We start from the raw sequence: 25,764 nt of genomic DNA, 5'->3' as shown, positions 1-25,764 counted from the left end.
TATACAGTATACTGTATGTCAGGGGTCTTCAACGTTTTCAGGCCGGGGACCCCCAAACTGATGGGGAGATGGAGCAGGGACCCCCTACCACCTCGTAGGGTGGGGGGGTCGGGGCTACGACATATTTTTTATTTTAAACATGTACAAGTTACAGCGAGCAGGGTGGGCCGCACCACTACCATTTCTAAACATAGGCCTACTACTTATTAACTGAGAACCAAAGTCAATAATATCAACAATCTGTCAATTGCATAGTAATCATGTATTCAAGCTATTCAAAATGGATAGAATCATGATTTATTTTTAACATAAATGTGAAAAAAGAAAAAAAAAAGAAAAAAAAAACATTTTTAGATTTTTTTTTTTTTTTTTTTTTAAGCAATAATTTCGCGGACCCCCTGCAGTACCTCCGCGGACCCCCTAGGGGTCGCGGACCCCCTGTTGAAGACCCCTGCTGTATGTTAACTTCCATCTAGGAAGAGAGAGAATTTAGCAAGCTGCCACTAGGATGGTTATGCTTATGATAGTCCTTTGGCTCATCTCTGTCTTATTTTGGTTATAGATTTATCCATATCCATATTTATTTAAGTTATTAATTCAGTTTATCCATCACATGCCTTGAGATGATTTCCGGTGAGTGTTTGTGCGTTTGGTGCACAAATCCTGCACTTTACGATAAAAGCATAACATTTGGCACACAGTTTGAACATGACATATGGAACATATTTGGCTATCGCAGATTTGTCTTGGGAAACTCAAAGTTGGGCTCTCATAGACTTTACTATACAGTAAAATAATGACCCCTCACATGCTACTTAAAGCATATTTATTTTTTGTATTCTTTTACTGTATCATTTATCATAAATTGCATGATCCCATCAACATACTGCCTGAAACGCCTGGACTAGGGGTCTCGGTCAACCAAGAAAGTATCCAATGGCACTGATATTCTGCCATGTTCACTCCCTATCTATGCCAGACAGTGTTTCTCGAAAGGGGTTACATGTACCCTAGGGGTATTCTGAGGTAATACAGAGTTACATGAAAATGTGGGAAATTGAAACTCTACTATTCTACCGCTACATTCATTGCATGATAAAAGATTGACTGTTGAATTGCTGTTGACTGCTGTTGAATAGAAAGTAATACTTATTTGCTATTTTGCTGTTTTAATTTTGGACATTTTGACATCAAACTAGACTCAAGTGAAATAGGGGCATTGCTTACAATAGATCTTCTCAGGAAGCTCTGATTGCAACTATTCCACTCCATTTCATTTAATTGTATTACATTCACTGCCAGCTTTGGTGTATAGCTCCTGAGAAATGGACAACGAGCCATCATTTAACTAACCAAACCAACTTAGTAGCTCTGGGTAAATTTACATACCAGATCGTAAAAATGTAGTCATGTTTAGACTTTCTATTAGGGGATATTCAAGCTTAGGCTATGAAAGTAAAAGAGAAAAGAAAAAAGAAAAAGAAAGACGCACACAGGCTGTTCTACTGTAGCAGCCTACAAAAAGAGACAATTGTGTTTTCACCTCGATGAATCCATGATCACATTCATACATGACACCATATGCCTTTGATTCCACGGAGGTTGGTTTGATGTGTTTTGTGCGTGTGCTCCTTTCGGCTTTAAGGTTATTGTTATGGTGGCCTATATTTCACCAAATTGCCTCAAAAGATACAGTAAATAAGCTTTACTGTACTAGCAAAATCTTCACAGAATAAACCTAAACAGGCTTTAAGGCAGAGGAATTATAAATAGATGGTAGAAAGAGAGAGTTCTGACTTTCCGACGTGCAGCTTTCCGAACTCTAATTTGGGGTAATGCTTTTCAGAAGATGCGAGTGACATCATTTTGTAGTTGAACTGGACCTTTCCAATGAAAAGTGAAGTGGTGGGAGACAGTATGCCGGAAGGCCTTTAACAATTTTGCTGCCATTTTAAACATAGCTGTAGTAAGCAGCTGCCAAATTGTCCTTACCTTTTAACGTGGGCACGTGCACGCATAGTGCATGATCTGTGCGCGACTCATAGACCGGTAGACAAGATGACAGCTTTCGAATAAAAAAAAAATCCATTGGAATAGACAAATCCGTTGCCAGGCTGTTACCCCTGCTGTATCCGCCGGTGTTACATTAGTAAACATTGGAAATGGCCAGTTGTGCGCTATGGTAACACGTGGACACGTTTGCGCACATAGCAGACGATATGTGCGCGGATCATATGCCAGGCGGGCGCAAGAATCAAACAGCTAATAAATAAATAAAAAACGCGTGAAAAAAGACGATGAAATGACCGTGCTGCTCCTTCCTCTGTTTACAATGTAAACAGATGGGACGGAAGCTACGATTGGGCCTTGGACAGGATACGGAAACCTAGATCCGGTCAGAACCGGAAATACGGCAGGATACAGTTAGGAGGCGGGCCTAAGACTCCGAAACGGCTATATACAGCGATCATACTTTTAATTGTTTCATAATGATTAAAGCGAATTAAATTTCCGGGAACGACGGGCATCGCAGCGTGGTACAGCGGGAAATCAACGGTTTCTACGGGGATCGCGGGAAATGAGTTAAGTTAAGCCATAAGAGCTGGTACTTAAAGGGGAAAACACAACGGCCAATCACAGTGCCTCTTTTCTGGGACTTGGCAAAACACATAACAGCATAACATCTGTTTAGCAGAGTGTGGCGGCTTGTGTGGGATGGTATGGATCACTTTTGACCGCAACAAGTCGTGTAAAGGCTCCACTCTATGAGTGGTGCGAGGGTCTGCTGGGGAAACTGGACGACAAGGGCATTTCTGCCTAATAGACTCCACTAGACCCTACACGTTCGAAGATATGTGCTGCAAAATATGTGCAGAGTGTGGTTATGGGGAAACTAACTGTAACTGGTGCGTGTGTGAGAATATGTGGGAGCATCATAATGTAAGGAGCAGCCCATGGAGGAGTGTATATGATGGATACAAATAATTTAAAGTTATACCATGTAACTTTTTTTATAAAACACATCTTAAAATTGTCCTAACTGTTAAATCGCTAAAGTTTTAGAACACCCACTCCGTTATTTTCAGCTTCTAAAGCCTTCTCTTTATATGTTTTCTATGATCCTGTCCGGGGACCGGATTTCGCGGAAAAATGACGTAATTTGCATCATCCGTATACGTTGTGTATACGTTGGCCAATCACATTGCAGATCATACACACATGATACACTACCGGCCAATTACAATGCATCTTGCGACTCTTCAGGAAATAGCTTGCTTCAACAGCTTTGTTTACACTGGTCTAGAAGTCTAGCATGTAACTCCCCAACCGCTGCTCGTAGAGGGACACGAGAGACCTCGATGGATGCGTCTCGGCGAGGCGAGGCGGACGCGGTGGTCTGAAAGCCCGGTCCGCGGCGAAAAACGGCTGAAAAAAGCATACGCGACCGCGGTTTGCTATACTGCTACAGACCACTAGTTGAGCAACGTACACAGTATAGCTTTAACAACATTAGGTGAATAGAAGTATGGGGATGTATGTGCTTGCTCCACATAATTTTTCCATCCATACCCGTTGGAAGATGAGACACACATCACCCAGTGCATGCGTGACCCATGCATGCAGAGAGAGAGAGAGAGAGAGAGAGAGAGAGAGAGAGAGACAGAGAGAGAGAGAGAGAGAGAGAGAGAGAGAGAGAGAGAGAGAGAGCGCGTGTGTCTCTCGTCACTGCAACATTCCTAACTGTGAGAGAGGTGTGTGTGGGCCCGGGGCTACAGATCCCATGGCCTGGAGGAACGGACCGTAACCCTGACAACAGGCTGTAGAGTTGAACAGAAGTGGTGAAGAAACGCTAATAAATAGCTTGAATTTGGGAAAAATGAAATTCGGGCTCCGTCATCGTGTGTATAATGCTAATGGCCAATGCCATGTTAAATTTGGGATCAGTCGCTGAAGCGAGTGAATAGATAATGCATTGTGTAACTGACCTACTGACTGACCTCTCTAATTATAGTATGGATGGACAGTCATTTGGGATCAAGTGTAGGAATATGAGCCTAGATGTGATAGAGTTGTCCTTTAACACTGGATGGTAAATGTATAGCGCCTTTATCCAAGGCGCTTTACAATGTGCATTACATTCACCCATTCACACACACATTCATACACCGATGGCAGTGGAAACCATGCAAGGCACCAACAGCTCACCGGGAGAAACTAGGGGTTCAATGTCTTGCCTAAGGACACGTCTTCGACATGTAGACAGGAGGAGCTGGGATTTGAACCATGCACTTGCAGCTGGGACATTTAAAAACTTTTGCCTTCACAACAAAATGTCACATTGCAAAGGGGTGCAGGAAGAGTGGGCGCCTAAACATTGTGGGCACCTCAATGTTAATTGGATGAAACAATTGCTGTGTGCGGTTCTATACTATTATGTGCTGTGTCAAAAATGTTGACAAATAATAGCTCACAACAACGTATGGAAAAAATAAAATAAATAATAACTAAACTAGTTCATTTTTGGAACCATGAACTTTAGTTGAGAAATTTGAATTATGAACTATGAACTGAACTTGTTCATTTTAAAATGTGTGCACTGAACTTTGAACTAGTTCATACAGAAAGTGAACTTTCCCAACACTGCCAATAGGGACAGAATAGTAAATATTGTTGCATTTGCCCCACACAGTGACAACTGGGTTGGGCTGCTGGATGCAAGGGGTTGGGGCTGTTATGTCTGGCAGACTGCCTTGAAGGGCGATGTTTCCCGGGTGCACCTGGGACTACTACTATGTCACTCAATCGTGCTCAATCATTTTGTTACATTGTTGTCTAGTTCTTAAATACACTGTCACTAGGTGGCTCCACAAATGTTGATATTTCTGCTTCTTCTGACCTATAAGTCTGGGTCTCTAAAACTATCAATTAATTTGTTCCACCAGCGATCTATCTAGTAACTCTCTATCATATCCCTCTATCCCTCTATTGTCTATCCATCTATTTGTCTGTCTGTCTGTCTGTCTGTCTGTCTGTCTGTCTGTCTGTCTGTCTGTCTGTCTGTCTGTCTGTCTGTCTGTCTGTCTCTCATCACATTGTCTTTATAGTCTGACTCTGTTATGTTGACCAAAAGCTAAACTTATGTTATATAAATTACACTGGCAATGGCAAGAAGGATGTACTGTAGTAGTTCTGTTTACTTTACTACTTGTTCTCCTGAGGTGTGTTGTCTCACTATTTACTTACGATGGCTTGACACTCATATAAAAAAAGAATTGTCTGCCGCCATGCAATTAAATACTTGAACAAGGAATAGTATTTTTACAACCCTTAGTCAGTATTAATTGTTAACTTTGCTTGCCACTGCTGAGTAAATGGAATCTTCAGCCTCTTCAGCGTGTGCCCAGAGGGCACATGGGCATAGACCGCCAGCCAGGTCTAACGCGGACAGGGGATTAGGGTCATGCTGGTATTAATATGTCATTTTGCTTCATTTTCAGAGTCTTAGTGACGAAAGGAAATCCACTGTTAATTCTGTCTACCTACATTTTTGTCTCATTTAGGGCAATGCTTCATCAACCAGATACAGGCGACGTGGCAGCATGCAGAGGGAACCTCTGCAATCCCAACCGCTTTCCACACTGCATTTGTCTGTATAGGTATTCCTACACTATACTCGGCATGATGTTTGCTCCACGACAATAATAATTACAATTTGGGCAATTAGCAGCTCTTGTCCAGAGACATGGGACAAGAGGTGCATTTTCTGCCCCCCAGTGCCATTTCTGAATGACAAAATTGTTTTTCTCTGTCTACTCTATTGTCTACACACTACACAGTGTATTAGCATATAAAAGACCACCAGGGTTTCAAAATGGACCCTTATCAGATCTCTAACTCTCAGCGTCAAATGAATGCTGAGGATGTTGCAGAGTAGGCTAGATTGGGGTCCCAGGAGATAAATATTAGTATAAAATGGGTGTCTGTGGCATAATGCATATCAAACTTGGGGGGTCCTTGAAATGAAATGGGTTGAGAACCACTGGTTTTATAAGAAGAAAACACGCCAGAAAACAAGCTTGACCTCTTGTGCTATTTTATTGTTGTGGTGTGTGCAGAGGTGACAGTGTTGCTCTCTCAGTGATGATTGTCACATTTTATTCCGCACTCTCCACACTCTCTACCACTGTCTCCGTGACGGTGACTGTCTTGGTGACTGTGGAGGAGCTGCCGGACGAACTGGCGGCGCTGGCGCTGCTGGACAAGCCGGCGGACGAGGCGGACTTGAGGCTGGGGAGCACAGACGACACTTTGATAAGCTTTCATGTTTTCATCATGATTGAAACTTTTATAATGTGTTCCAATGGATCCAATGCAGTTAATATTTAGTCACAGGCTTTTGTTAATACTTTTCATAGGTTCAATATTTATGAAACCCACAGAGAGTCTCTATTACTATTTTCACTGCATGCACGCCCCAAGAATAGGGATGTGAAGGGCCAAGTGGTTATAACAAAGTGTCATCCTGTCCATGAATTAAATACAGAGGGCTTCCAACGTAAAAAAAGACTGTAAAAGGTCTTATTTGGGATGTTCCTTTTAGGCAGGGTGTTTAACTGTACTTGTACTGTACTACATTTCAATCAATCAATACCTGCTTTCACAAAGAATACTCCTTTTTAAAGAAAAAAAAATATATAGGCTATACAGTATATACAGTATATTGGGGTTAGAGTTAGTTATCATTGTTTTCACAATTATTTGGGGGCCCTCTTGCATAGCTGGCCCTGGCCCAAAGGCTGTTCTATTCTATTCCATTGTGATGTACTGAATGGTTGGTGTGGCCAGACTGTGTCTCATACCTGAAACCGGCGCTCAAGCTAGCACTTGCGCTGGCCTCTCCGTCCAGCAGTCTCCTGTACTCTCCGATCTCCATCTCCAGCCTGGTCTTGATGTCCAGCAGCATCTGGTACTCGCCTCCCTGGCGCTCCAGGTCAGCCCTGAGCTGCACCAGCTGTCCTTCCATGCTGGTCACCTGGGCCTGGTAGCTGCCAAGGGCCATGGCGTATCGGCCCTGTGTCTCTGCCAGGGTGCCCTCCATCGAAGCTTTCTGCAGGAGGTGAACAACAAGGAATCAGTCAGACCCACGTTGGTGTGCATCTGTGTTCACGTTCACGTCTACTTCGAATTTAATCAACTCTTGTGGATTCATGTATTGCAGAAACATTTGCAATGTACAATTTCATTTACAGACATTTAGCAGGGGCTATTATACAGAGTTTCAACAAAACTAGGATACCAGGTGAACATCAAACCAACGTCTCTCTAAACAACATGCTCTCTGAATAACATTGTTGTGTTATAAATGTGCCATATTTCTGTGAAATGAGACTGGAAAGTTGTGCACAGTGATCTGATTTGAGGATACTTACCATGCTCAACTGTGACTGCAGCTCGATCTCTAAGCTTTGCACTGAGCGTTTAACTTCTGTGACCTCTGTTTTGGACGTTTGGACAACTTCGACGCTGGCGACAACCTCCTGGTTCAGTGCCTCCGACTGTGGACAGCAAACCAAAAAAACACAAGGAGGCAATTGTGTATTAAAGCTTGTTGGAGTACAGTCGGTGAGATTTTTTGTGGGAAAAAGTTTGCAGTGCTGAATGGAAATGATCATTCATAAAATGATATAATGACTTTTGTGTGTGTGTGTGTGTGTGTGTGTGTGTGTGTGCGTGTGCGTGTGCGTGTGTGTGTGTGTGTGTGTGTGTGTGTGTGTGTGTGTGTCTGGTGGATCCTAAGCATTGCATTACCTTGGTCATGAACCAGGCCTCCAGGTCCTTACGGCTCTTGGCGGCGACTGCTTCGTAGTGTTCCCTGATCTCCTCCATGACGACAGAGAGGTCCTGCTGGGGAACAGCGTCTACCTCCACGTGCACCTGACCACTCATCTGGGAGCGTATGGACAGGAGCTCCTAGAACAACATGGTGCAAGGGTTTAGATGACCCTAGTGCAGCTTAGAACAGTGGTTCTCAAACGTTGACATTTGAAAGTCTCCCCTTAACTTTGACAGTGTACAAATGGAACCAAATGGACCCTAACAGGTCCATTTGGTTCCATTTGTACACTGTCAAAGTTACAGACTTGTAAGGGTCAATTTAGACCCCCATAAAGGAACCTAGAGAGTCCCTGAAATCCACTTTGAGAACCACTGGCTTAGATAACCTTTCACATAAGCCTCCCTTCTCGCTTAACTACAGCGGGTAGGCCTACCCAGTTGTATGGGTTTATGTACAGTATCTGCATGCATATAGACATTGAAACACACAACTTGTATAGGCCTATTTGTCGCACATGTTTAGGTAATGCAAAAAGATTGCCAGTCTGACCTCCTCGTGGTTCTTCTTGAGGAAGACCAACTCCTCTCTCAGTCCTTCGATCTGCATCTCCAGGTCACTTCTGGTCATGGTCAGCTCGTCCAGAACCCTCCTCAGACCAGCGATGTCTGCCTCCACTGACTGACGCATGCCCAGCTCGCTCTCATACCTGCATGGACAACACAGGGGGCTGTTGGTTATACCGTTTGGTATATTGAAGCTTTTTTTTTAGTTCACGAGGAGTGTAGAGAAAAAAAACACACAAGGAGAAGGATGAGAGGAGACGTTTGACTTCATGTATTCATTTATTTATTTATTCACTCACTTGACTCTGAAGTCATCGGCAGCCAGCTTGGCGTTGTCAATTGCGAGGTAGATTCCACCGTTGACGGTGGTGACGTCATAAAACTGGGACGAGATGCAGGCAGAGATGGCAGAGAATATGGGAAGATTAGTGATCAGTTACAGCAGTACGTTTACACTACTATCAATAACAATTAGGGATGGGTATCGTTCACCTTTTAATCGATACGATACCTTTTTCGATACCTGGGAATCGATACGATACCTTTTTCGATACCATTTTCGATACTTTTTATTTATTATTATTATTATAATTATTATTTGCCTTTTTCTATGGGCTATTTTATAGACGTTGGATCATTATCATAATAATAAACATTATAGGCTATTCTTGGCTATTTTCACAGTAACGAGTGTAGCCTACTAAAGCAGTCATTAAACTCTCAGTAGCCCAATTTTACAGATGCGACCGGCAAGGGGTGCATTCAAAAGTATCGAAACAAGGTATCGTTTGTTTTTACGTGAACCGATACCGATAGTATCGACGTCATTGAATCGATACCATTAAAAGTATCGCTGACGATACCCAACCCTAATAACAATTAGCATCCAGTACTTTAACACATGCACATGCATTGTCTGGATCAATCACTTAAGCATATAAAGTATAGTACTGATGTACTTGAAGATGAGCTATAAAAACTAAAATAAAAACATCACTGACACTTACACTCTACTTATTACGGTTCTATCTCTTATTAATCGTAAGTAACATCTACCACCGCACAACCCCAGATACATATTGCTTAGACATTGATTGTCATGTAAAGTCTGCCATGTTCTAGATACTGTTTCTACAAAGACTGCTCCTTATAGCATGACAACGGCAATGCCACTGAGTGATGAGGACAAGCTATAACGGAACGTGTCGGCTGATGTGGGCGTGGCTGTGTCTTCTTACCGAGGCCTGCAGTTCAGCGATGGTCACCAGGAAGCCGGAGTAGTTGATGGCGGAGGGGCCGGCCTTGTTCTCCAGGAACTGTCTGATCTTCAGCTCCAGGTCGGCGTTGGCGGACTCCAGCATCTTGACCTTGTCCAGGTAGGTGGCCAGGCGGTCGTTGAGGTTCTGCATGACCATCTTGTCGTTGGCCTGGAAGTCGAGGCCGCCGCCAAGGCCGGCGCCGCCTCCCATGCCGAAGGCTGCTCCGCCGCCACCTCCCATGCCGAATCCTCCGCCGCCACCTCCCAGGCCGAAGGACGCTCCTCCGCCACCTCCCATGCCGAAGGATGCTCCGCCTCCGAAGCCGGAGGAGAGCCTGGAGGAGCTGGCGCTGGAGACGCGGACGCCCATTCCTCCTGCTCCTCCGTACACGCTGCCGGCCCTCATGCCGCTCATGCCACCGCCTGACATACGAGAACTACCCGACGACATCCTGAAGCTCGCCATGACGCTGGTGTGAGGTGATGATGATAATAACTATGATGCAGGAGGTCCTTCTGCACCAGCCGGAGAGGAGAGAGTGAAGAGCTGGCAAGCGGAGGCCGTGATTTATACAGTCCTACCGGGCGATGGTTGGGGGTGGGGGTGAAGGAGGGAGGGAGGGAGAGATTGTGCCAAGGGGTGGGAGGAGAAACTCGACCTTTTACAAATCATGAAAAAATAAAATATTGCTGACATGTGTAGAATGTAGGTAACGGAGTTGTAGGTGTGGCACATATTATCACATCCATCTACGGTACCTTGATGATCTGCCTGAACAGAAGGGCTTGTTCATGACAGTCGTGTCATGTACGCACCTGTTCCTCCAACACCAGAGGGCCCTTAGCATGCTATTTAATTAAATTTATTATTACGGTTTATATACGCCAGATTTTTTTTTTTGGTTGCTCAGCATTGTAGCAGTACAAGTAACAAGAACTAATCAAGGAGAGTAGAGACAATTAAGGATTATTAAACAGAATTAGTGAAATAATGTACATAGTATTCATATATAGCACACCTGAGGTGCTTGACGTGTGCATATGTCCTACTTCACAATATTATATCCATATGTGTGTACATTGTGCAGCATGTGTGCATAAGTATCTGTGCATGTACAGTACACACACACACACACACACACACACACACACACACACACACACACACACACACACACACACACACACACACACACACACACGCATGAGAAACGTTTTTTAAGTCAGTCAGCGAGCCTTTTCTCCCGTTCTCTGAATGCTAAACAGACTGACCTCTAATGATTCTTTGCTTACACAGTATGACGCTGCCAGTGCAGAACTGGTTTAAAGAATAAAGCACCTGTCTGACTGACAGTCCCTGTGTTATCCTCTGTTGCCTAACCCAGAGTAAACACAACAGGACACCGTCACCGTGCAGGGATGAGATGAGATGTGAAGACGTGGCCGACTATGCCACGTCGTATTTTAAAGAACAAGCAACCATTAAATGATCTATTTCTAAACTTATGCCTGATTCACACTGCACATCATGGCACACGGAAAATAGCAGATCTACAACCTCACAACTATTTTCTATGCATGACATGCAGCGCATATAAGCGTACATCAGGCTTAAGAAAGCCCAGGCGTCTTTCCACTTACGATACATTAGCATTCTGCAAATATTCTGCAACTGTTTCAGTTTACTGGGTGGTCTTTATCGAATGTGATGATAGTTTATGATAGCTTTTCTTTTCATATACAGTACTGTAGTATTCCCTATTTACTGATATAGATCATGAACAGAGTTTTGCATTCTCTAGTCAAATCATTTATTTTTTAATATTTCTTTCTGGTCTGCAGTGTGGTTTAGCAAGGTGTTGTAATGGCTCCTGACTGTGCATTGGTCTGTAGTGCTTGTAGGGCCACAAACGCAATAGCTTGAGAATGTATGGCTGGATTCACATGGCATTTGGAGGGATGATCATCAGGGTTGAAAAGTTCAAAATCCAAGGTCTTGATCAAGGTCAATGTCAAAATTACATAATCCATCCTCAGAAAAGGAAAGGTTAGTATGGGCTAGGTGTGTTTATTAATATTCTCTGTACTTTGTTATTATGAGATGAATAACAGAACTGATCCACCTGTAACTGATCAAACCACTGCATTGGTCCATTGTATTAACCTGTAATGGAGAACCAAACCTAAGCACCTGTTAAAGAATGCTCTCTGCTCTCGAGTAATCTGTGCTATATCAATGAAAACACTTGCCAACATAGTATATTACGTGTTGATTACACTAGATGCCATATTTGTCTACACGTATTTATCTTGTTAATCTGCCTCCCTTTGGTTCATCCAAACATCTTTTAATAGTCGTCAAATTCATATATGTCATATAATCATATTTCCTAGTATATAAATCATTCATGTGTCAAATCAAGTGTGCTTTACAGTTGAACGCTGACTAGATGAGACCTGCGCGGTATTTGACTGGAGGCTTATTCTCGTATTCATCCATCTCTTCCCAAGCTGCAGGCAGAAACGACAAGTTCACAGTTCACACAAGTTTTTTCCATCGAAATCATTAGGTAAAATAAACCTGCATGTTTAGATAAACCTGATTGAAAACTGCTGCTGGCTGTTGGAGTGGCGGGTAACAGTATATGTGAATTACTCAGTGTGCAATAATCTGCTGAGTGGCTGCAGTCTATGACGGTAGCCTAATGGTTTGTCACGCCAGCTATAGTTTACTGCAAAGTAGTCTGTGTAAAATCCCTGGATTGGACTGGAAATTAATGGAATGCTTCACCCTAACTTAATATTGTAATGTGAAACACATAAAAAGGAAAAAAAAAAAAAGAAAGGAAAACAAATGGTGCATGCTCGGCAATTTCTTTTTTTGAAACCGGTATAAATGCAATAAAATGCAAATACACACATCATTTTAAAGGATGTACACATTCTACACAATAAAGCCCAATAGCTTATTTCCATTGAGGTCAAGGAATGGGTTAATGTGGAAAAGAGTCAGTCAGCAATCCTCCTCCTATCCACAAGTTTCCAACATCCCATCGTGCATTGCGCAGAAATTGGACGGAGCTTCCGGCGTCGCAGCCGAGTGTGATCTACAAGCTCACAGCGGCTGCATCTGCGACGCGACGTGAGCTTGTATGTCTGCTGTTAACCGGAAGTGTGGTGCAGTGTGGTGCAAAACATTCTCCAGTAAATTCCCGCGGAAAGAGGTGGATAGCCATGGATTGAACCCACCCATCTCACCTGCTCTCACTCACTCCTCATCAGTAACCTATCTTACTCAACGTGTGCACACTGTGACAAATAAAGGGCTTATAAGGAACCATCGGTCGTCCATACATTCTTACCAGTGAACCATATGGTGATGTTCAATGTCTGGTGAAATAGTCTTACAATTTACAATTTAGGCATTGAGCAGACACTCTTAATCCAGAGTGACTTCCAATAAGCAAGGTAATACATCAATACATAAAAATCAAATGCGTAGAAATATTAATCTAGAAAAAAGAACGTTGGTAGACCAAGCACCTATTCAGTAAAAAACTTGATATAAAACCTAAAAATGTTATCTAGATTTCATGTATGGCGAGTGCTACGGTAAGTGCTATGGGCTTAGAGTGGCGAAAGCTTGGGAGTGAGTCTGTTGTTGTAAATGCGACAGGGAGTTTATTCCACAGTTCACTCATATTGTGAGGATCAACTCACTGGTAAGCGCTTGAGTGCTTTTGTTTTGTCCACAACAATGTTAAGGTTTGTATTGTCAACGCTCTTTAAATATAACCCAGTTCTACGCAACTTTGTTTATGCAGGCTTTTGTTTGGAAGGGTGTCTTCTCTCTAACATAACTACTGTCAAGGTGGTGTTGACATTACTACTTATATTATGATGTACAGTGGGTAAGGAAATTACAAATACAGAGTTGAAAAAAAAGATTGAGTGCCTAAACCTAACCCTAACCAAATTAGGACTAATGAGATGTAGAACTAATGAGATGTAGGATTTATGGGCAGTCCCCTATAACTGACCATATACCTAAGCCTAACCTCACACTACTGTATACGTTTGTCGAACTATAGAAGGTATGCGCATGCATAAAGTGAATGGCAAATCGAGTGGCAAATTGAGTGGCAAAGTGAGTTTAACGTTGTTTAACATCGTTGAAAGCACAAAGGACTTTGCTTTTTGGATGTATGGGCTTTCAAGGCCAAAAAGTATTTTTTTTCAACTCAATAGACGTTCCTGCATAACTGAGAGAGGGCGAGATCATTTAGCGACCTACAACCGGGTCGCAGCGCGGTCGGTTGTTTTCAGCGACAGGGTCGCAAAAGCTACCAACCGGACCGGTAAATCACCGAACGTGCCGCGACCGGGTCGCTAAATCGAACGACCGGGACGCTAAAGCCACCTACCGGGACGCTAAATCCATCGACCGGGTCGCTAAATCGACCAACCGGGACGCTAAAGCCACCAACCTGGACGCCAAATCTTCCGACCGGGTCGCTAAATCCACAGACCGGGACCCTAAAACATCCGACCGGGTAGGTAAATCCAGCGACCGGGGTCGCTTTTCCACCGACAGGGCTACTAACCCTAACCCTAACCCTAACCCTAACCCTAAACTTAACCTCAGTAACCTTACCTCAGTAACTAACCTGCCGACGCAACCTCCCGACCGGGTCGCTAAATCACCGACCTTGCCGCTAAAGCGAGCGACCGGGTCGCTAAATCGACGACCGGGGCGCAAAATCTTCCGACCGGGTCGTTAGATGTATACCAACCGGGTCGCTAAATCTACCGACCTAAAACTGCAGGCAGGTCGGTAGATTTAGCGAGCGGGTCGGTCGATTTAGCGCCGTGGTCGGTGATTTACCGGGCCGGTCGGTTGATTTAGCGACCCGGTCGCTCGATTTAGCGACCCAGTCGCTGAAAACTACCGACCACGTTGCGACCCGGTTGTAGGTCGCTAAATGATCTCGCCCTTACTGCCATAACTTCCTGGTACGATGATGATGTCCCGCGCATACCCTCTATTATTGGGATGTCGGAATGATGCGTCCGAATTATGAGTGAACCCCCAACATTTTGTGGACACTGCAGATATTAGATGTCAATTTTAGCAGCAGATAAATATCCAAATGACACAAAAAGCATCCAGCTAGCTGGTGATAACACTATTTATCACACACTGAACCAAGCCTTTATTTGCTCGGGGTGAGGTGGGGGTGATAAAAGGACCAGGATGGCGATAAGCATGCAATCATTCAGCTCAAGCCAAAACACAGGCTAAAGTTGTATATCAATCAGCTTAGTGTCAGCTGGCCAATCGGCAGAAGTTGAATGCCTCTTTTATACTTAGTTGTTACGACACCCGCACAAAAGACAGTAAAACTGAAACTTACAATGCCACCACGTGCTGAACTGTCTGTAACCACGAGTGACCTCACCACTGAACAAACTCACCTTGTCTAACAGGTCATCAACTCGTCCACAGCCAACGGTGGCTGACTGTGGATGGCTTGGTATAGATTTCAGGGCTGAGTTTATCCTGGCTCTAAGGGAACCAAAACAGTCATATTGTTTAGTGGTTCACAGTACCAACAAGCTCCTTCTGTGTTCTCAGCCAACTCCATCCTCTTACTGTTGGACCAAGCAGGACGCCATTTAATTCACCGAGGCGGTTCTTTGTTTACACTGATATTGATCTATTTATTCAATTTAAGCAGTGATCAAATAATGGGTATGTGATAAACCAATTATCGTCCAACATTCATCACGGTAATCAGCCTCTAGCGTGGCTGATACGCCTGGGATTGGATAACTTTGGGTGATCATTTATATTTATTTTTGCCACCGAAGGTCGCAGTATACCATGATAAATGTCGCAGCTTGTCTCCGTCTGTCTGTATCCTTCAGTCCTTCAGTCAGTCAGTACACATTGTTTCAGTCTATTGGTTCCCTTGTCACTGTGACATCTCTCTGACATCATGCTCTGATGTCACTTTGATGTAGGGGAACCACTAACAGAATGGGTTTACTGCTCTGACATCACGCTCTGGCTTCATGTCCTTTTTATGCCTATATATTTTATGCCCATATTATGTTCTGACATGCCCATATATGGGCATTCCCAGATCCCACTTGCAAATTAATTATGTCCTTGTCCGTTCTATGCCCATATATGGAGATCCCTGACCCGATGTCATCAATATTAAGAGCATATCTGGGAATACCCATATTTGGTAACGCCAATCTCAACAGGGGCTGTTGAGATTGGGTAACTGGTCCGATATACATCACTGGCCAGACCTCGCCCTTTAGGGCGAGGTCGCATGTCGCCCTGAGGAGACTTGCTAGTTATATATACTGTAAATCTGTGAGAAGAACTATAGCAGCTTTGGATACTATAGTCTCATGGGGATCACTTATATATGAACACAATATGAACAACCTACATATTCGTAAGTGTGTAAGATTGTATGTGAGGTTTCTTATAGTAATGTATACAGCTCTGGTTTTGGTTCTCTACCAAAACCAGAGCTGTATACATTACTATAAGAGGGTCCTTAAAAGGGTACCAGGGGGTCCCCAGATACATTAATATAGCGTCAAAGTAAGTTTAACCACTTTAACCCTATTTTATACTGTGACCAATCGAAGATATCCGATCTACAAAGTTTCAGTATGTGACACATGTTGAGCTTCTACATCTGCTACTATTTTAACAACATAAAATCTTCTCTTATGAGGTCTTTGGTACAAAATCTTGTCAGTTGGATGTCCATGGCCAAAATTCATTTGGGGGTCCTTGACGTGCACCTTTCTCTCTCCTCCACTATTACTGGGGGTGGTTTTCTATCTTTATTTGGAATGTACACAGTGTAGAGAGCTTACATGGGCAACTGGCAGCCCAGGGGCCACATGTGGCCCCCACCTTCACTTAATGTGGCCCCCAGGTTAATATCGGAATACTGATATATTATTGAAATCAGCTGTTACGGGGGTCACGGTGGCGCAGTTGTTAACACAGCTGGAAGGTCCTGGGTTCGATTCCCGCCGGGGCTCCTCCGTGTCTTCAGCGCCCACACACGTGGGGTTGGCGAAAGAGCCTTTCTGTGTGGAGTTTGCATGTTCTCCATGTGTCTCTTGGGGCAGATACCCTCACAGAGGCCGAGGCCGAGCAGAAACCAGGATTACAGCTTAGGCAATTGGGAAAAAATGGATTGCAAAATTGTGGGATAAACATTATAAAGAATAGAAATCAGCTGTTACAATTCCAAACAAGCAAATATGACCCGCTTTAATTACTTCAGTCTATATTAGTAGTTGAATGACTAGTATAGAAGTATTAAAATGTTAGTCTTTTTTATGTCCAATGTATTTGTATTTAGGTTCATAAAGTTAACAGAAGTATAACTAAATGCATTTGAAACTAAATCAAAATGTTACATTTCGGGATTCCAATAAAAACAGAATTCAGGATTCCAATTCAAAAGTGGCAAAAATACAAGCTCAAAGTCAAAGCGTGTCGCAGCGCGACATGTTTTGAGCTTGTAGATCTGCAATTTTTGTTACTCTTACTGGAGATGGTTTTTGCTGGACAGTAACAATATGCGATGTGGCCCACTGGAGTGAGTGTAGTAGCCCTCTCTATCATCAAAGTTGCCCACCCCTGGTGTAGAGTAACAAGAAACGGGGAGAAAGACGGGGAGTGATATATGCAGCGAAGGTCATCAGGCTCGGTAATCGAGCACACAACTCGCTGCACTAGAGCCTATATCACTATAGGCCATGGGTACTCCCCCACTGACACTCTTACTGCTCTCTTCACTTTTCTACTCGTCCTCGATCCCTTTCCTCTCTCCTTTTTTCTCCCATCAACTCCTCTACTCCCCCCGACCCCTCCCCCCACTCCCCTCCAGCCTGAGGCCACCCTGCCCCACCTTCAAAACCAGCCCCAGCCGGCCCACCATGCATTAACCTGTCACACACCCTGCCTGTTGCTACCTGACTGATGGAACAGCCTGATTGTATGTCACGCTCTCCTTACCTTACGTAAGAAAATTAAAAAAAATATATAATAAAATAAGACAAATGGAGAGCTGTGCATTTGTCACGAACATTCCAGAGGTATTCTGTTGGTGTAATTCGTACTGCCACTTTAGGGCCTATACTCGACTCTTTCTCTGTTCACACAGGTCAGCCCAAAGTTACAAATACCTTGTACTCCAGCACATGCAGTCTGCTGTGTCATGCTGTGCCGTGCATGCCTTTTTCATCTCAAGACTGGACGGTGTTTAACGTGTCTGCCATGTGTTTCATTTTGTTGGCTGAAGGTGCACAGTAGTGCACCTAGTGCAGAGTAAAATCAACAATGAGGTCTTTATTTAATTGGTGTCTCTCATTTGCAATGGTACAAACTTCTGTGCGTCTGTCATGTTTATTCTAGTCTCAGTGTGAGGCCTTTTTGTAGCTATGAGCTATTGTTTCCCTCTGGAGGGATTAGTGAAATCTAGCTAAACTAATGTTCCAGGTTATCATTTCAAAGGTCAAAGCAGGATTATGGGATAGGTTGCCTTGCTGAAGGGCACATTGGCAGCGTTGCAGGAACACAGAACCATCCTGTAAGTGCAGGTATAATCGAACTGTCTGTCATCTGTTTATCTGCATTGTCATAGGATTTGCGGAGCTCAGAATCAGAGGCGCTGTAATACTTGCCATTTAGATCTGTTAACCTTTTAGCAGACGCTCTTACTCCAGAGCGACTTACAATAAGCAACGTCTTTAGACCTTTCAATCTGGGACAGAATCTGTGTCATTTTGAAAATAACTTTTAGAAGTTGAGTTCTAAGGTGTTTTTAGGATTGGTCTTTGAATGGGATATTCTGTAATTCACTATATAGACTGTGGGGGGCCACAGTTTAAGTGCAGTTATATATACATAAATGAGAGTGCTCTCATTCTAGTGGAAATGGAATGTACAGAGCAGCACAGCAGGCATATAGATCATACATAGTACTGTATATGACACTGTAAAAAAAAGTGCATACTGTACTGTACGTTGTAGCCTGGAGGCTTGTCATGTGTGACAGACAGTCTCGAAGAAAAGATAGAGAGAAACTGAAGACTCTTGAACATTGTCTCATTCATTCATTCTTTCATTCTTTCATTCTTGCTGTCTTTTGTTCTTTGCATTGATTTGACAGCATGATTTCGATCGAACTCAACACTGGTTCTTTACATTCATGTTAATGCAAAGCAATTCACTAACAAAACACAGCTCAATTGGCATATTCCATGACCGAATAGGAGCTTCGGACCTCAGTAACTGAATAAGCAGAACAGTGAGTGTGGCTGGCTGGCTGGCTGGCTGGACCGACTGGTTTGAGACCCGATACTCGATCTATTGGGGGAGCGGTGTGCCTGGAGGCCGTGTCAGGGTTTTATACAGGTGAAAGGTCTCTTGATGAGATAATGACGGTGATGGCAAAGTGCTGTGCATGGGAAGATCTGAGGTTTAATCCCTGCCAACATGCCAACATGTTCTCCATGTGAGAGCTCCTGCTCCTTTCTGTTACACCACTATAGAGTATAAACTAGAAAGATGCAATTGGAAATTGCAAGTGTGTTTGCCGTGACTATATTCTGCAGCAAGCTAACTGTCATGTGAAGCTCGACCAATCCGCGAGCTAGCACCACTCTCACATTGAACTCAATGCAGGACTTGATTCAAGGTAAAAACCCATTCACAAATACAGTTTATCTAGAATAAATAACGTTTATCTAGAATAAATACAGTTTATCTAGAATGAATACAGTTTATCTAGGATAAATACAGTTTCCCCAGGACTACAGTGTGTTGCCCTGTTTACAATAAAGACTATAATTATTATAGTCTTTATTGTAAGTATCTCACAGGGCAGCCAGCAGACACATTATGTGTCTGATGGAATTAGAGGGATGAGAACAGATAATGTATTTGATAGAGTGATCAGTCAGTGGTGTAAAGTAAGTAAAGTACAATTACTCAAGTAGTGTACTTTACTTGAGTATTTCCAATTTCCAATAATTTTACTGTTACTTCACTACATCTCGGATGCAAATATTGCACTTTTACTCCACTACATTCATTTTAAAACTTTAGTTACTAGTTACTTTGTAGATTGATTATTATTACAAAACATACATTAACCACTTCAACCCTATTAATTTCGGCCGACACATTGTGAGCTTGTAGATTGGCTATTTTCAAAATTATTGTTTTACATTTGAAAACTTCAAATGGGACATACTGAGTACTTTTACTTTTGGTACTTTAAGTACATTTTGATGCCAATACTTTTGTACTTTTACTCAAGTACATTTTGAATTCCAGACTTTAACTTGTGACAGAGTATTTCTACATTGCAGCATTGATACGCTTTTACTTACTAAGTAAAACATTTGAGTACTTTTCCACCACTGAGAGTGATGTCCTTTAAGGTCATTGTTGCCTCAGAAACATTCTACAGGCTAATGGGGTGCTAAGGTGACACAGGGATATATTTCCTGCCTATAAGTGATTTTTAAACTTCAAACGCTTAGCTTATGCACAAAATAGGGACGCCACATTCAAAGTGGTCAGGTGCGCATTACTCAAAAGCCTAGGCAAACAGCCTGCACAATCACGGTAGGCTCATCATGATACAACAGTGTGTAATTGTATTTGAGTATGTTGGTTCCTATTGAGCACTAGTTAATTAACAACCCCACACGCACGCACACGCCAACACACGCCTCACGTACAATTCCTTACTATCAGGCTGCCCCAGCAAGTCTCCCAAGACTCCAGAATGCTGCTGTGCATGTACCGACAAGAACTAGGAGAAGAGATCCTATTTCTCCCATATTAGCTTTTTAATTAAAGTACAAGTACTATAATCTAAGACTATAGTACTTGTCCGGCTTTATTCCATGCATCCTTCCTTCCATCCTTCCTTTCTTTCTTTCTTTCTTTCTTTCTTTCTTTCTTTCTTTCTTTCTTAGATAAACTGTATGTTGTCATGCTACTCCTGAAAGGAGGGAGAGAGGAGCACTCGTCAACAAACAAAGTTCCAATGCCAGTCTTGGGTGCACGGCTCAGAGAGCAAATGTTTTTTCTAAATATGGGTTTTCTAAACATGTGTTTCTAAATTTGTATTTGTATTTTATTATTATTTTTGTTGGATTTGTGAATGTGAAAAATGTATTGTTCTAGACGGATGTCTTGTGTTAGCTCGGACCGCTTTGTGGGCAACACCCAGGTCCTCTTTATAAGTGACACACAATGTAATTTACCTCAGATACACGCTGAGGAAGACCCGAGAGGGTCGAAACGTCCGCGAATGCTGCTGCTGGGGCAATAATTAAATAAAAATGCAAGGAGACTAAAGTGAGTGCTGGCATCTTTCCTAGTCGTGCTACTCCTCCCACAGTTTTGGTGGCACACACTTGGGCTATATGTCACATCGACCGGCTTCATTGGGAATCGATTCATTGCATTTTGATAAGAGATATACGTTAGATTGTTTATATGCATTTATTTGTGAATTCATTGACTTTAATAAAAAAAATCCCAAATATCGAGATGACTGACATCAACATCCTACTGTAGATGTCTGACATCATAGACCACATGAGACTGACACAGTAGGGCATTTCAAGATATGGGCTTAATGGTTCTCTCTCCTGATTGGATATCATTTTTTATCCTGACCTGAAAATGTTGAGCAACAGAGGTGAATGGAGACCTTGGTTAACTGAACAAATACTCTAATTGCAATGATTATCGGGATATACGTTTTTACTTTTTAACATATTATGATTATTAAAAAAATGGAAAATAATATTAAATGAATCAGGTGGTGTACCACTTCTCCCCTCCATACAAAGCTGTTAATTGTCAGGCACCACCATACTGTATATAATTAAAACGGCACAGATGCTTTCCCGCCGTTAAAGCCCGTATCATAGTCGGGTCCGCGGTGGAAGGCTTTACACCGCGGTGTAGTCTTTTCGAGTCTTTTTGAGTCATGAAACTACAGCGTTACATCATTCCTCACGGTGGAGAGCCACCGTGAGTCCCAACACATCTGTCTGTTTTTACTATCAGACAGGCAGGCTCTACACCCCGTTCACTGATTGGTCAATCTAGACTAGTCAGTCACGATGACTCCACCGTGGCATACTATGATGGCCTGCACTTATTTTCTGACTTGAGGTGGAAAGCTTTCCACCTCAAATTTGCGGTGGATAGGTCTCCACCGTAGACTCTGATACGGGCTTGACTGGTTAAAGGGCTCAGTGTACCCCATGCACTAGAGCACTCCAATGTTGGGGCCGTGGATCCCCAGGGGTCCAAATGGACCATTGGGTCTGTGAGTTGTACCGTCAGGTCGCAGTTACTATCAAAACCTCCACCGGCTGTCTGTCTGTCTGTCCGTCCGTCTGTCCGTCCGTCACGTCATCACGTCACACTTTTGCCCCTACTCTTATCTCCGCCACCATTGCCACCATGCCAAACATTGCACACACACACTCCTTGGCTGGCAAACCACAACCTCCGCCCCTGATTTCTCACATGCCCCTCTTCTAGTGCCACCATGAGGTTGCTTTTTGCAGACAACATTATGCGACCTGACGGTCGCTTATCTCCCAATTGAGAGTCTTAAGCCTCGAACAGAGTCGGGTCCGTGTAGTGCGGCGTAGTCTTTTTGAGCGTTAACATTGTAGTTTTATGACTCAAAAAGACTACACCGCACTACACCGCGGTGGATATCCTTCCACCGCGGACCCGACTCTGTTCGAGGCTTTACTGGTTGTTAAATGAACACTGTGTAGTTACAGACGTGCAGAATGGGATGCTGAGCCTGTAAGGCACCTCTCCTGTGGAACCTTCTAGTTTCGGTCATCTGAGAGGCTTAAATCTCACATGAACGCACGCATGCACACACACACACACACACACACACACACACACACACACACACACACACACACACACACACACACACACACACGCACGCACACAGGGCGAGGCAGATTCATTCTTTGGTAGTTTACCTTTCTTACCTCAGGTGTTAATCTTTGTCTAAACATACATCTGTCAACGTCTCTCTCTCTCTCTCTCTCCTTATCTCTCTCTCTCACCCTCCTCCCTGTTGCCCCTCTTTCCCCTCCCTGTTTTGCTTTTCTCCTCTCTCATCCCAGTTCTCTCTCTCTCTCTCTCTCTCTCTCTCTCTCTCTCTCTCTCTCTCTCTCTCTCTCTCTCTCTCTCTCTCTCTCTCTCTCTCTCTCTCTCTCTCGCCCATCCATCAATCATCTTCGGCCTCACCTTATGGTTCTTGTGAAATCATGCATCAGTAATACTTGACAGCTCCGGTAGTGCGGCTTCAGAGTGTCATTACCGTCACACGTCATTACTGTCACACAACATTTGATACGCTCTGCTGCTCTGCATACTGAGCGTTTCATATTGCGAAATTAATTTCAATCCGGCATTAGTCAGTAAGTAGGTATTCCATCAACTCTACAGAGCATGGTATCTTCTATAGCTTGTGTGTGGGCCTTGCCGTGCCTTAATTGGTGCGTGTGCGTGCGTGCGTGCGCGCACATGCCTTTCCAATGTGCATGGTTCCTGCTTCCAAATGTTATCCATATCATTGCTGTCTCCATATTTTAACCTTTTTGTGATTTACTGTAAAGGCCGACTTGACCAGACTAAAGCGCCACACAAAAGCATCAAAAGTAGCAGATCCACAAGCTCGAAATGCGGCGTGAAGCGACACGTTTTGAGTGTTTTCGATCTGCTACTTTTACTACTCACTAAAATTGGACACATCAGGTTTACCTGACAGAGATGCAGTGCATGTACTGCAAAGCATGTTCATGTAGCACATGTATATTTGTGTTTGTACACTTATGTGTGCATATTGTGTTAGTTTGTGCAGTCTTAATATGCAAATAGGCCTCAGTGTGTTGTGCCTGTGTTGTTGGTATGTATATTGAAGTAGGCGTGTGAGGCATGCTGGGTGCTATCCTGTGTGAATAGCAGCCTCTATGCAGGCATCATAAATCTGTCAACGTCCCTCTCTCCTTATCGCTCACTCTCTGACCTGAGCTGTTGTGTGTTTTACTGTCACACTTTTACAACAGTGAAATGCAGACGTCGTAAACAGATGCACACTCAACAGAGTGTATTTTAAGGGTCAAAAACCGAACAGAGTTGGATTCATTTGACAGGTTATTGTCTCACTATGATGTGATCTTTAGCTGCACTTCTCCTTGGAGTTCATTCCTTGTTTTGTGGTTAAAAGACAACGTTGAGATTTAAGTTTGTTAGAGTCATTATCATAATCCGTTTTAATTGTCACATCACAGTTTGTGAATCTGGTCAACGATGTACTGTAAGTCAGTCGGGAACAATGCAAATTGGAAAAGCATTCCCCACTCCAGTTATTCAATACATCCCATCATTCACTTTAATCCCTGTCCAACCTGTCCAAAATTCCCCAAAAGATCCCCAATTTCTTTTAAAAAGAAACACTGCAGATCTTTGCCATACAATGTGCCCTATATGACAAATGGCCTCCTAGAAAGGGTCCATTGCCATGGAATTAGCTTGAGACAGCTAACAAGAGCAGACAACCATCAATTCAGCAAGGATATACAGTACAGGATTATTATTATTATCCTGATTGTTATTAACATGTTTTTATTATCATTGTTAATACCAGTTGGCATAAAAAGCTGATTATCAATCCCTTCAAAGACAAGAAACTTGGCAGTGAACGACAACAGTGGCAGAATTACTCTATTTCCTCATTCTTGCTGTGCGTGTGTGGGTGCGGGTGTGCGTGCGTGCGTGCGTGCGTGCGTGCGTGCGTGCGTGTGTGTGTGCGTGTGTGTGTGTGTGTGTGTGTGTGTGAGGATTTTACTTTAATTCTTTTGTGTAATGTTGTGCAGTGTTATCAACACACACGCTTGCACACATCTCTGCTCAGTGATCAACTGTAAAGAGAGGGTACAAATGTAGCCAAATGGACACGGTAACACTAGTATCTTGCTGCCTGGGGCGGCAGTGGCTCAGGTGGTGGTGTGGTTGCTTCTGGGAATCGGAAGGTTCCCAGTTCGAACTTGGATCCCCGGCTCCCCCTGGGTTAACGTTGAAGTGTCATCGAGCAAGACGCTGAACCCTTAAAGGGGTAGTTCACCCAAAGAATGACTCATTTTCTATCAGTTTCACATCTCATGCATGGAGGCGATTATGTTTAGTTTTTGTCAAATTCTTAAGTCAATAATCTGACCAGTGGAAAGATTGTCTCCTGAAGTCTCTGTAATTATTATCACGTTGCCATTCACGGCCACACTGACTTCGATAGAGTGAGCGAAGGGCCACACATTGTACAATTAAAACTTGAAACACATAGTGCTGAATTATGTTAAAACTGCATGAATTTGGTAGACATGCCAGACTACTTTAAAATAAGTTAGGCTACTTGCTTTCACAACTTACATTTAAACTGAAATGTTTTCAGCTGTACTGTAGGCGCTTCTGTTTCACTCTGGTGTACTCTGGCCTTATTCAATAAAAGATGGCTTGCATAAAACAATCCACTTCAATGCCGTATCAATTATTAATTTAGCCTATAAATTTACACTGTGTCTTATCTGATATGCACCACTCTAATAGGTCACTGATAAAACACATTGCATTACAGTATGTTATAAACATGGACTGTTTCACTTTCATTATGATATAAACTTAACACTTTGAGTACATACGGGTGGAGGAATGCAGGTATAGTACTCAAATGGTAAATATGAATTACGGTACTATTAATTGGAGTCGAGTTAATTTCAATTTTCTCAAAACCATTGACACACGGCAGCAGGTACATTTTTGAGAGGGTCATTTTGTTTTTCTTTGAGGACTTGGCGGGCCAGATTGAGATGGCCAAAGGGCAGAGTCCGGCCCCCGGGCCGTATATTGCCCATGTGTGCTGTAGCGGGTGTGTACACTCACTGCAACGAGTGAGTGTATCAACCGTCCCTGGAAGATACAGTGAAGGTGAAAC

The 25,764-nt window shown here is 43.2% G+C and overlaps 1 protein-coding gene across 1 annotated transcript in view; it reads right to left on the bottom strand.

The window, feature by feature from the left end:
- LOC308283021 (uncharacterized protein) overlaps positions 1-10,088 on the bottom strand; it is a gene marked incomplete at both ends in the record, with an annotated part of 211,104 nt that extends 201,016 nt beyond the window's left edge. Inside the window, 7 exons of the mRNA XM_080723407.1 lie at positions 6,167-6,288; positions 6,861-7,108; positions 7,431-7,556; positions 7,810-7,971; positions 8,387-8,543; positions 8,700-8,782; positions 9,639-10,088. Of these exons, the coding sequence (XP_080579533.1) occupies positions 6,167-6,288; positions 6,861-7,108; positions 7,431-7,556; positions 7,810-7,971; positions 8,387-8,543; positions 8,700-8,782; positions 9,639-10,088 (1,348 nt within the window). The remainder of the gene's footprint in view (positions 1-6,166; positions 6,289-6,860; positions 7,109-7,430; positions 7,557-7,809; positions 7,972-8,386; positions 8,544-8,699; positions 8,783-9,638) is intronic.
- Positions 10,089-25,764: the final 15,676 nt, after the last annotated feature.

Source organism: Nannobrachium achirus, assembly GCF_963921795.1.
Source record: "Nannobrachium achirus genome assembly, chromosome: 4".
Classification (NCBI taxonomy): Eukaryota; Metazoa; Chordata; class Actinopteri; order Myctophiformes; family Myctophidae; genus Nannobrachium; species Nannobrachium achirus.
The sequence above is the reverse complement of the archived record's forward strand: the minus strand, read 5'-3'. Positions and strand labels throughout refer to the sequence as shown.